Raw genomic sequence first — 13,598 nt, forward strand, 5'->3', positions numbered from 1 at the left:
TTTCCATCATTGAAGTTTAAGCTTGATAACTGTTAAAAAAAAAACTGAATGTTGATAAGTTTTAGGGTAGATTTTCCTCAGGTCAAGAGAAAGCAGCAAATCAATCACATCCAACGCAACACTTGTTGGTCTCCAGGAGGACCAATCTCCCAGGATTTTTTTAGATTGGCTCTAATTACATATTCATGCCAAGCTCTCAGGATTGGCTCTAATTAAATATTCATGCCAAGCTCTCAGGATTGGCTCTAATTACATATTCATGCCAAACTCTCGGGATTGGCCCTAATTACATATTCATGCCAAACTCTCGGGATTGGCCCTAATTACATATTCATGCCAAGCTCTCTGGAATGGCTCTAATAAAATATTCATACCAGGCTCTCAGGATTGGCTCTAATTACATATTCATACCAGGCTCTCAGGATTGACTCTAATTACATATTCATGCCAAGCTCCCAGCCCATATTGAACCTGGCTATGGGAGTTTACCAAAGAGATGGTGCAAGAAATGACATGCGCTAGACAGCTGCAGGGAAAATGAACAAAATGCACCATCTGAAAGTAAGCAGCTGCACATGGAGGCAAAATAACTTAAAAGTGCACATCTTTCCGCTGTATATTTCAGGTTTTCCAAAGTCCTTTTGCGGCACAAAAAAAAAGTGACTGGCAAAACAAATGCAGAGGCAGGAAATGGAATCAGTGGGCGACTGATGGAAGTGATGCAGCACCCAAAGTCCCCACTTTGATGGCTGGCAAAGTAGAGTTGCTGCTGCATGAGATGCGTGTGAGGAGGACTGCTTTGCTTGAAACTTCAAGACGCCCTCCCAAGAGGACAGCAGGATGTGGTGGCAAAAAAAGTCAAGGGAAGAAGTGATCTTCACCGTCACCAGCAGTGTTGTCCCTGTCCTAATATCTCCTGATGTGACTCGGTGTCAAATGTTGTCTGATAACATTCCTATGGATGCGCCTTGGGACGTTTTACTACATTAAAGGCACTATATAAATGCAAGTTGTTGTTGTTGATGTAAGTTGGCTACAGGTGTCCTTCTACCTGATATGGTACTGATATACAATGAGCTTTGTACTGACCAAAAGCTTACGGAGGTAGTTGTCTTTAGTCACGGCCTGATAGGTGTACCATGGCCGGGAGATACAGTTGGTGGCACGTTGGCTTGTGCAAGCAGTCTGACGCTAGTGCCTGTTTGCCTCTGTGACGTACCTTTTTTTCATCTTGTACTACTCAACTATGAAATACTGTTGTAAACAATTTTACAACACCAAGTTATAGTCCAACGATTTTATTTTTAATCCCACAAGCTTTCGGGATTAAAAATAAAATCGTTGGACTATAACTTGGTGTTGTAAAATTGTTTACAATTGTTAACCCCAGTCCATCACCGGCATCTCCACATCATGAAATACTGTGACTAGGATACTTTAAATCCAATCCACATCAACGATTTGAACTTGCATCTTCCTGAGCTCCTGTGAAAACTGTATGGCTAGTTTTTCCTTGTCCCTTTTTCAGCTCTCCTTGCTCTGCTAGTCTTGTAAACGACTAAATGTAAATTATATTATCTGCCTTCCAGTGATTTAGCAGACAACATTCAGCTAGATCAGGTTCCGATTAAACGCATTGTTAGATGATAAAAACATTTTCTCAAAGTAAAATAAAACTGACGTAAACATTATTTGCAGTGCTTAAAAAACAGAAGTTTGCAATAAAAATGTACTACAAAACAAAAATAAGTCTAAAAAAACCTGGTCCTCTAAAAGCTCAGTCACTCCTTAGGTACAATCTAGCTCAATCGGTTTCCAAGTAGATGGACAATCATGCCAGCCTTCATTATCTAGAGTTAAATGAAGCTGCGGCTCAGCTTCAGCTTGACCAATTTAGGCTGGTGTAAAATGCCTGCCAGAAAATCATGTTCAGCACAAAAGTGGCATAGATTTGGTTACATGGCTCTTAGCCAGATTTCCTGGTCCTCGAGCACCCGTTCTGCTCCGCTGCTATTGGGCTTAGGGCAAAAAATCTACTCTGTCTAAGTTTGAGAAATCTAGACCAAAACCTGGGTAACTTACAAATACGACCATCTATTAAACGTGCAATACAGGTCTCAACATCGTTTTTTTTATTTTATAAAAGCACAAAGCTAGCCAAACAACACTAGGCATAATTTCTAGACATAGAGGCACTGCCACAGAATAGAAAGAAGTAGATCTGCGCCTGTAAATCCCTAGAGTGCGAGCTCCCAATCTCAACTAAGCCGCCCCAGGGAGATGTCAAGCGTAGGCCACATGCCAAACAAGAAAAATGGAAAGAAAAAGAGAGATATGAGAGAAAGAATAGAACCATCATCCTGGGCTGCTTTCACATAACATAGAGCAACATTAGACACCAGTTGCAGACACTTAGGTCTAGGTCTCCAGATCGTCTACAGTAGGATTTAGATGGGGGCATTTTTTTCTCCCTTTTACTGGTCAATAAGTATATAATAACAGAAAAAAGTGACTGGAATAAAATGCAGTATAGATTCAATCTGAAAGTACATTATACTAAAGTCTGGTATAGAGCTAGCATTTGGTATAATGTCTGTTATACCACCTTTGTAAATTATTACTGGGAACTTGCTCTTTGTCAAGCATAGCAGCGGAGAGAAAAATATAAAATCACAGGGAATTGATTACTCCATGGGACTTTAGAAAAAAGCGACCCACTTCTCCCTCTATGGTTGTGAATCAAGAGTATGACGCCAGTATAATACTGTACGATATTTCTAGATGCAACCCCTCTGTATATTAGAACAATTTGCTTCACGAGGATGAGTAATGTAATATAACTGTATATGCCCCATACACAAGCTAACTGGGTAACCCTAATCGTAAACCCCCAAGGATCACATTCACAGTTCAGCTCATTAAGACTATAAGTAATGATTTCAAGTGACTATAATCCCAACTGTTTGTATAATACAAGTAGAGTTTAAGGAAAATAGATCTTTACACTACTCTCCACAACATTATTTTCTATAACAAGTAACAGAATTCTATATGAGTTTGGATCCAAAGAGAGATGCTTGATGCTCAAATGTTGATTCTGTAGAATTAGAAAAACGGACATTACTGTCACATTAGAAGTTGCAAGTCACTTCACCATGCATATCTACAAGGAAGGCTCAACAACAGTGACTAATTCAACAAAAGCACCAAATCACAACTGCAACTAATGATTTTTAAATCAGAAAAAAATCTAAAGACTACACTGCAAAAATTAATACAGCAAATATTGTATATACCACAATCCAAACACACTCAGACAGCCATCATTAGCATTGGGGCGGGATTCCAAAGCAAACTGGTTAGAAACTGAGCATCGCCTAGAAAAACTTCAAAACACCCGTCATAAGATAATGGTTGTACCTAGATACAATCTATTTTTAAACACATATCTCACTTTTTCAACAATGCTCATTTTCTTTATATAAAAACTAACCCGAGGAAAGCATCCTGTAGAATAAGTCTAATTTCAATTTTATAAAGATATATATCTGAAACAGTCAACTGTACATGTACAATTTCAAAAGATCAACAGGAAGAAAAAAAATTAATATATTGCATGTTTAGATGACTCACCTTTCTAACTTTATTCCATAAAGTATAGCTTGAACAGAATTGGTCTAATATCAATTCTGCAAACAATTCAGATTGGAGAATAAACTTTATCTGTCCAGGTGCAGACACTTAAGAATGCAATGAACTGCACTTTAAATGTTACTGCATGTAAAAGTTAATGTTTAATGAAGCGGATACAGTTCCAGGAACAAAAACAATGAAAGAATAATTTAAAATGATGAATGTGGTAATGGTTTACAAACTCATGGGTCACAAGAGAACATTTGGCTGCAATTCTCTTCAAGCTTTAGAAGTATGCTTTAAAACTCATGCATTTTTTTATTTTTAAAGTCACTGAAATTGGAACAAAATTATGGTGTTTATTAAATATTTTGTTTGTGCTTTTTTGCAACAAAAAAATCGTACAACATCTGGAATGAAGCAGAGAGAGAGCAAGTGCAAGAAAACGAGTGAGAAAGAGGAAAAGACACACAAATGGAGAGAGACACACAGAGATTTAAAGAGAAAAAATGCTTAGGAAATCCCAAGCATAAAAATGTGCCCTGCTTAAAATAAAACATCAACTATTTCTCATTTTCTAAAACCACTTAAGACTTTCTGGTGGCTTTATTATTGTGCTTTGGATCATTAATGGGTGACTAAGAGGGAAGGTTGCAAGGCAAGGAAATGTATGATCATCTTACCAGTGTTCAATGTGGCTAAAAGATTATTTAAAGAAAACAGCTTGCAACTTCAGGGTTAGCCATAATGTTCAGTAGTATACGTAATGCTCATTTACCCACTCCTCTTCAATCCCAAAAGAAAACAGCTTTAAAAAAATGTATAAAAAACATAGGTAAAAGCATTAAAACCCAATATTTACCCAACCATCGTTTGTATAATTGTCAATGTGAAAGTTATAAGTGGCCTCTTACAGAACACAAATTTACTTTGTGAGTTGTGAATAGGAAAAAATTACACAGGTTATAAATTAGCTGTTTTGGTGTGGATTTGCTATTTTGTGGAACAACCCATATTAGCACTGTATTATAATCATTAGCACATATGCAACAGGTGTGATGAACACACAAGTGCAAGAGGAGCCCCTGCCACACCACTTATTACAAGAGTTACAAAAATACTGGTTGTAGTTATCACTAAATAGAGACTCCACTAAACAGATATTTTTGCCCTTCTGAATATTTCTACCATTCAATGATTTTGCTCTTAGGAGAAAGGAAAGAATGAAGTGCAGTGGGCGAAAATTATGAAATTAATCAGAGCATGGTCACCCTCGGAAATATGTGAATTTTGGTAAACTTGCTTGTTTAATCTTTAATGGAATGCAATACTGTACAGTGAGCAGAGCAGGCGAAGAAGGAAGGAAGAAAAGGAGAAGGAAGCAAAGTGGAAAAATATTTGGTGGGCAAACATTTGAATTCCACTTATACAGTTGGCTCAGTACGATTTTTATTACCACTATGCCAATTAGATTTGATTCTCACTGTTGCTTTTGCTAAGTCATCAGCCAATCATTTTTTCACACAATTGTGTGAATGACCTTTAGCTAAATCTGTTCGTCACTTGAAAATCAATCACTAGCTGCAGTGTTTATTCATGACATATTACACGTGGAATTCTAACAGTAATCATAGCAGATGAAAGATGTAATCTTTTCTTAATTCACACCAAACAAAATTTAATTTATCCCTGATAATCTATTTTTTTTAAAGTACAGAGACTATTGTTCCATAATGTTCTTATTTCTTCAAAGTCTAACCAACAGCTACCATCATTTCTTCAAAGTCTAACCAACAGTCCTTCATTGATCAATAGTCTTAGCCTCTCATACCTCCTTTGACCTCAACTGAAACCCTCACATCTCAGTCATTGCTAAACTTACTTTTCTCCTTTCCCTCAACATCTATTATCTCTCTACGAAGCCCAAGTCTATGCAAAAGTGCTTTTATATATTTTTCTTTAATTCAGATTCTCAAAGCCAGCCCTCGGCATTAATGCTATTAAATCAGTTTTCCATTGCCCAGTAGCATACTTGTAAACCCATTTTACCTGGGTCTCCAAGTTTGCTGATGAGCTATAGAAAACCTGTCTAACAGCATAAATGCTAGCAACTAGCTCATGGATGCAGGGCTCCCAGAATCAGCATTAAATATTAGTGTAAAAGCAGCTCAAGACTTCAAAAATGTTGATTTCTGGAAAGGTTCCAACAACTGTTTCACACTCCTGGGCAGGATGCAAGAAAAAGGTAATTTCTTGATAGACAAACTCTCAGATCTAGGCTTCAATTCCTTTCTTGGTTATAATCTTTCTTAACTTTGTCAATGCTCCTAGAGCTGGTGATCCTCTGAACTTCCATTTGTTGTTCTTGCTAAGCTCCAATTTCACCATGTTACACTTCTCTTCCTCCCTCTATCTTGCGGTGTAGAAATCAAGAATCATCACACAGTCTCTTACTTAAACTCATTCTTTCCTGGGACCTCAAAATGATGAAATATTTTACCTGCCTCAATCTTTTCTTCTTCCTACCCTTTTAAAACTTAGATTCCTAATCTCAATTTCCTAATTTATCTTGTATTCTTTGCACACTTGGTGCTATCCTGCATTGGCACGTTCACAACTGGTTTATCTAAGAAAATTTAAATACAAGTCCAGGAAAAACATGGTAAGGGGTTTTTTTTTAAAAAAAGAACTGGAATAGAATTGCTCTATGATATATGTAGTAGGATCATTAACCAGTCAACTCTGACTAAGTTATGTTAAGCAGAAATTGTTATCCTTCCAACAACAACAACAACTTGCATTTATACTGCATTTAACAATGGTAACGTGCCCCAGGGCGATTCACAGGAGCAATTATCAAACAAAATTTGATTCCGAGCCACATAAGAAGATATTAGGACAAGTGACCAAAAGCTTGGTCAAACAGGTAGGTTTTAAGGGGCATCTTAAAGAAAAAGAGAGAGAGCTAGAGAGGCGGAGAGGTTTAGGGAGGGAATTCCAGAGCTTAGGGCCAGCAACTGTGGGCCAATGGAAATCGGGGATGCACAAGAGGCCAGAATTGGAGGAACGCAGAGATCTTGGAGGGTTGTAGGGCTGGAGGAGGTTACAGAGATTGGGAAGGGTGAGACCATGGAGGGATTTGAATACTAGGATGAGGATTTTAAATTTTCACAAACACTAATCTTAACTGTACTCCTAGCTTGTAATTAACTTTTTGAAATTATGCTTGAGGATAATTGTTTCTAGCAGTCAGCATCTGGAATTGGAAAGCATTAGATCCCCACTCAGCCCAACATGGCTGGTTTCCACCTTGAATACCCATAATCACATACCTGGAACTTCAAATGTTAGGGAAAAATTTTTAAGTAATATTTTTTTTAAAAAACATCTCTCTTCTCCCTCCCACCTCACACCCAATATATTTGTCCATTAAGACATCTATTTTCAACATCATTAGTTAGGAGAGGTCAACTTCAAATTCACAATCTGTGCACTCATGCCAATTCATTCTTTACTTCCTCCCAAATTCTGGGATGAAAAACTGGCATTGGCAGCATGAGACAAAAATTACGTAATCCCAAAACTGAACTCTGAACCCTTGAACAGGTTTGTAACATATGCAAGAAAACTATTTTTTACAGCTAAGTCTCTAAATGTACAGTCAGAAGTTACAAGGTTAATTATGGGGCATGCAAGCCCCAAACAACAATTAGATCGCACAATCCATAACATTGTTGAAAACTGGTGGCTTTTCCCTACAAGGCAGGCATAATGTTAGTGACTCATCATTGGAAAGATTAAAACAAACCTGATATAGCTGATGGCATACACCTTAGTGCTGTCACTAGGATTTCAGTAAAGTATAATGATGGGCATGTAAAATTTTCATACTTGAACTGTAAAAAAACAACCAGCAGTACAATTAGAGATTTTTCTCGATTTACTGGGTTATACAACACTAGGGTGATGTATTGGTGATTACAAGTCTTTCACTTTAGAGAAAGCAATTTGAGGTGATGAATTAACAGTATCATACAACCTCAATGCACATTGGCTTAAATGCACCTTTTCTTTGGTATGAACAGATTCAATAAGCCTAGTGACAACACTATTCTATGTTTAACACATGTACACATCCTTAATAGGAGTCTACCATAAGCATGAACTTTTGGCAGCTTGCAAATTTAGCCAGTCCATTTGTTTGGGATAGGACTGTAGGGAGTCATCAGAAACTGGTACCAGGAATTAGCAGGCACCTCCAGGGTACCAGAAACGTTTCATTGCACTCTCACAACTGCAACCTAATTCATCTGCTTCTTATTCCTTTACTTGTTTTAATCTGATCTTTTGAACCACTTGATTACACAAACCTTAAAAAGAGAGTCTTAATCCTAAAATGTTTCATGCAACACATCCATAGTGCTTAGCACTTTTGATAGCCAATAACAAAATATGGAAAGAATTAAGTACAAGGATTATGATGTGCAGGCTACCATTTGATGTGAAGCAGCACACTTGGTTACTAAGGGAGAACACTATATTGAGATTTTTAGTTTTAAAAAATATATTATTCCATTATGTGGTTTAAAATAACACATAAATAAGGCTTTCCAATACCTTTACCGTATACAAGAGAAATAAGGGTATATATTCATCAGTTCAATAAAGTTGAAGCAAATTAAACTGCAAAGCAGTTGTTCAAATATTTTCCAAAATAGATCAAAATATCTGAAATAGAAAACACAATTGGGTAATGGCCTGACACACCGATCAACATAGCCGGGGGCGGAGGGGTGTTCACACAGAGTCATCGGAAAAACATTCATCAAGCACAGTGCCGTTGGAGAGACGAATGCTACATTCCCCCTTCATCTGTAAAAGCTCCACATAATGCCAAATATCTTTCAGCAATACCTCCCCCGCCCGTCAATGAAAATCAGCTGACTAATGGAAAATCTTATCAATTACTGTACTTGAACAACTATGCAGTGAATTAGGATTCCATCAACCACAGAAATAAAATTTCGAAGTTTGATGCTGGCCGCGCGTTTAGAGTTTTCTGATTATAGATCTTCCAGCTGTCGTTGGCATATTTTCGGTACAGTGGCTCAGGGAGAGTTTCAAAGTGTTGGGAAGTTTTTTCTCGTCTCAATGACTCGCTGTGTGGGCGAGAAGAGAGTCAGATGCTTTAATGCTACACGGCAAGTGCTAAACCAGCTGCAGCTCTCAACGCTCTCAGCCAACGACCCAAAAAAAAAATTAAAAAATAAAAATAAAACACATCCTCGCCCTCGGTCTGGTGCATGCTGTAAATGTAATAGCGGGAGTCTGAGGAGATGGAGAAGCACGTTGTGCTCTTCCCCCTCCCACACATCCGATCGCCAGTAGCATGTCGCTTTGAACCGCTCCACTCTACGAGTTTATACGAAGGAGCCACTCCCGCCTGTGACCTGTAACTGGGAGGAAGTGGAGATGCAATTGCCTATCAGACCTTACTGTGTATCTTCAAAGCAATAAATGTGGGGGGGGGGGGGGGGGAATACTACGAGCTAAATTATGCCAACTCTGCATTACTTATAATTCGGTGCAAAACCGACAAATTTCTTCCAGCCAGTGTAACCCAGGACCCGAGACTGAGACGCTACGACGATGCCGTGCAACAGAATCTCAACTCGTATTTCGCCTGTAAGACAGAGAGTCTGGTTTGAAGTCTAATGCCAACTGGTAGACACCAACATCACCACCCCAGCAATCACTCACTGGCCATTCCCGCTCGCAGTATTTACACACGCCTCGTTATCAGACCCATTCACAATATTCAGCAATTGTGTATCTCAAAATCCAATAAATGACCATCCGCTAAGGTTAAAGGATGAATGGGCGGGAGAAGCTTTTTCCCGCAACCTGTGGCGTTTTTTTCTTCCTTTTTAAAACGTTTTAAAGGACGACGGTAACTTTATAAATTTGAAGCCAGATCAGAAAATGAAAGAAAAACTTGGAAATAGATTTTAAAAAACGCTGTTCAATTCCAGTGTTTTATGGAAAATAATTCCAACTTTTACAAACTACTTGCATTCTCTGTCAGCGCATCGGTGAGGTTAAAAACTAGATGAGAAACTTCTGCGATGGGATAGTTTTTTAAAAAAAGTTTATAAAGTTGTTCCAATTGTTGGACTGCCTTTCCAAGTCAGGTGAAAGTTTCTTCTCAGTTCCTCTGACATCAGTCAGGCATTGGTTAGTATTGCAATTCCTTCTCCAGCAGTCCTCAGGTAACTTTAAAAAAAAACCCTGCCCTGGTCCATGCACCTTCCCCTCTGGAGCCTTACCTGCGCCAGATCGTCAACCTGGCTGTCCGCCGCCAGCATCCTCACGGTGCGATTCTTCATGCTCTCAAACATCGCCGCCTGCTCCTCCGTGTTAAGACTCACGGGCTTGAGTTGCGTGAAGACGGGCTCCTCGGAGCTGCCCCCGCCCAAACTGCCCCTCAGCACGCTGCTGGCCATTTGCTTCACACAAGGGTGTGGGTGGGTGGTCCTCTGTGTGTGTGTGTGTGTGTGTTAAGAAAAAGGAACCTTTGCTAGGATGTGTCGAGCATGCATCGAGCGCTTCCGAAGCTTTCACTCGGACCCAGCGAATGCCGAGTGTCCAAACATTCTCGCACTTTGATACTCTCCCTTCCACTACTGTATTCCAATCTCAACATGACTGGCATCCCAGCCCGCCAATCGGGAGCCTTTGCCGATCCGAATGACGCGCTGAATTACCAATCGACGAAGGGGGAGAGAGGGGCGGGGACTAATTCCGACCGGTGATACAACTTGAGGCATCAAGTTACATATTAATAGAGCAGGTACATGATGAGATAAGATTCAACCTGGCACTCATCTACCTGTTGCAGATACAGGAAGAAACCCACCCCAGTTGTCTTAAGAGAGTTGTAAAGTGCTTGCTGTACAATTACAGTGGAGATTGTTTCCACTTGTGGGGGAGTCCAAAACTAGAGGTCATTGAATAGAGGAGTTGGGATGTCTTGTTGAAGTTGTACAAGACATTAGTAAGGCCACACTTGGAATACTGTGTACAGTTCTGGTCACCCTATTATCGAAAGGATATTATTAAACTAGAATGAGTGCAGAAAAGATTTACTAGGACGCTACCGGGACTTGATGGTTTGACTTATAGGGAGAGGTTGGATAGACTGAGACTTTTTTCCCTGGAGAGTAGGAGGTTTAGGGGTGATCTTATAGAAGTCTATAAAATAATGAGGGGCATAGATAAGGTAGATAGTCAAAATCTTTTCCCAAAGGTAGGGGAGTCTACAATGAGGGGACATAGATTTAAGGTGAGAGGGGAGAGATACAAAAGGGTCCAGAGGGGCAATTTTTTCACTCAAAGGGTGGTGAGTGCCTGGAATGAGCTGCCAGAGGCAGTAGTAGAAGCGGGTACAATTTTGTCTTTTAAAAAGCATTTGGACAGTTACATGGGTAAAATGGGTATAGAGGCAATTGGGACTAGCTCAGTGGTATAAACTGGGTGACATGGACATGTTGGGCCGAAGGGCCTGTTTCCATGTTGTAAACTTCTATGATTCTAAATATAAGATAGCCACCAATAAATCTTACAGGGAATTCAGGAGAAACTTCTTTGCCCAAAGGGTGATAAGAATGTGGAACAAGAAGTAGTTGAGGCAAATAGCATGACGGGAAGCTAGATAAGTATATGAATCATAGAATCATTACAGCACAGAAGGAGGCCATTCGACCATTGAGCCCGTGTGCGCTCTTGTAAAAGCAATCCAGTTAGTCTCATTTCCCCACTCTTTTCCCGTAGCCCTGCAATTTTTTTTCCCTTCAAGTATTTATCCAATTCCTCTTTGAAAGCCACAACTGAATCTGCTTCCACCACCCTTTCAGGCAGCGCATTCCAAATCATAGTGAGGAGGAAAGCTGTGGGCTGCAGGAAGATATCAATGGACTGGTCAGGTGGGCAGAAAAGTGGCAAATGGAATTCAATCAGGAGAAGTGTGAGGTAATGCATTTGGGGAGGGCAAACAAGACAAGGGAATACACAATAAATGGGAGGATATTGAGAGGTGTAGAGGAAGTGAGGGACGTAAGAACATGAGAAATAGGAGTAGGCATACTGCCCCTCGAGCCTGCTCCACCATTCAATCAAATCATGGCTGATCTTCAACCTCAACTGCACTTTCTCGCCCGATCCCCATATCCCTTGATTCCCTTAGAGTCCAAAAATCTAGCCATCTCAGCCTTGAATATACTCAATGACTCAGCATCCACAGCCCTCTGGGGTAGAGAATTCCAAAGATTCACAACCATTTGCGTGAAGAAATTCCTCCTGATCTCAGTCTTAAATGTTGACCCCGCCCATATCCTGCGATTATGCCCCCTATTTCTAGACGCTCTAGCCAGTGGAAAAAATCTCTCAGCATCTACACTGTCGAGCCTCCTCATAATCTTATATGTTTCAATGAGATCACCTCTCATTCTTCTAAACTCCAGAGAGTATAGGCCCATTCTACTCAACCTCTCCTCATAGGGCAACTCTCTCATCCCAGGAGTTAATCTAGTGAACCTTTGTTGCACCGCCTCTAAGGCAAGTATATCCTTCCTTAGATAAGGAGACCAAAACTGTAAGCAGTACTCCGGGTGAGGTCTCACCAAAGCCCTGTACAATTGTAGTAAGACTTCCTTACTCTTGTACTCCAACTTCCTTGCAATGAAGGCCAACATGCCATTTTCTTTCCTAATAGCCAGCGATATCTGCATGCTAATTTTTTGTGTTTCTATGTCTCTCAGGACACCCAAGTCTCTCTGTACACCAACATTTAATGGTTTCTCACCATTTAAAAAATATTCCATTTTTCTATTCTTCCTACCAAAGTGAATAACCTCACATTTCCCCACATTATACTCCATCTTCCACCTTCTTGCCCATTCACTTAACCTGTCTGTATCTCTTTGCAGACTCTTTTTTGTGTCCTCCTCACAGCTTATTTTCCCACCCAGCTTTGTATCGTCAGCAAACTTGGATACATTGCACTCAGTCCCTTCAGCTTAAGTCATTAATATAGATTGTAAACAGCTGAGGCCCAAGCACCAATCCTTGCAGCACCCCACTAGTTACAGTCTGCCAATCTGAGAATGACGTCCCTACTCTCTGTTTTCTGTCCTTTAACCAATCCTCTGTCCATGCTAATATATTACCCCCAACCCCATGAGCCCTTACCTTGTGTAACCTTTTATGTGACAACTTATCGAATGCCTTTTGAAAATCCAAATATACTTCATCCACTGGTTCTCCTTTATCTACCCTGCTAGTTACATCCTCAAAAAACTCTAACAAATTTGTCAAACATGATTTCCCTTTCATAAAACCATGTTGACTCTGCCTAATCATATTATGATTTTCTCAGTGCCCTGTTACCACTTCCTTAATAATGGATTCCAGCATTTTCCCGACGACTGATGTCAGGCTAACTGGCCTGTAGTTCCCTGTTGTCTCTCTCCCTCTCTTCTTGAATAGTGGGGTAACATTTGCTACCTTCCAGTCCACTGGGACCGTTCCAGAATCTAGAGAATTTTGGAAGATCATAACCAATGCATCCGTTATCTCTGCAGCCACCTCTTTTAGAACCCTAGGATATAGGCCATCAGGTCCAGGGGATTTGTTGGCTTTTAGTCCCATTACTTTGACAGTACTTTTCCTCTAGTGATATTAATTGTTTTAAATTCCTTGCTCTCATTTACCCCTTGGTTCCCCATTATTTCTGGTATGCTTTTTGTGTCTTCCACTGTGAAGACCGATACAAAATATTTGTTTAACGCATCTGCCATTTTCTGATTCCCCATTATAATTTCTCCTGTCTCAGCCTCTAAGGGACCAACGTTTACATTTGCTACCCTCTTCCTTTTTACGTACTTGTAGACACTCTTACAATCCGTTTT

At 39.9% G+C, this 13,598-nt stretch overlaps 1 protein-coding gene across 2 annotated transcripts in view; it reads right to left on the minus strand.

Annotated features, from left to right (window-relative positions):
• LOC137323108 (Krueppel-like factor 5) overlaps window positions 1-10,295 on the minus strand; it is a 44,344-nt gene extending 34,049 nt beyond the window's left edge. The window contains exon 1 of one of the 2 annotated variants that reach the window (XM_067986545.1): window positions 9,960-10,295. In XM_067986545.1, coding sequence (XP_067842646.1) covers window positions 9,960-10,136 — 177 coding nt within the window. In that variant the 5' untranslated portion in view covers window positions 10,137-10,295. Of the gene's footprint in view, window positions 1-7,441; window positions 7,523-9,959 lie in introns of those variants that run through there. The other variant, XM_067986546.1, reaches the window with a different exon arrangement.
• Between the last annotated feature and the right edge of the window lie 3,303 nt (window positions 10,296-13,598).

Source organism: Heptranchias perlo, chromosome 6, assembly GCF_035084215.1.
Source record: "Heptranchias perlo isolate sHepPer1 chromosome 6, sHepPer1.hap1, whole genome shotgun sequence".
Taxonomy (NCBI): Eukaryota; Metazoa; Chordata; class Chondrichthyes; order Hexanchiformes; family Hexanchidae; genus Heptranchias; species Heptranchias perlo.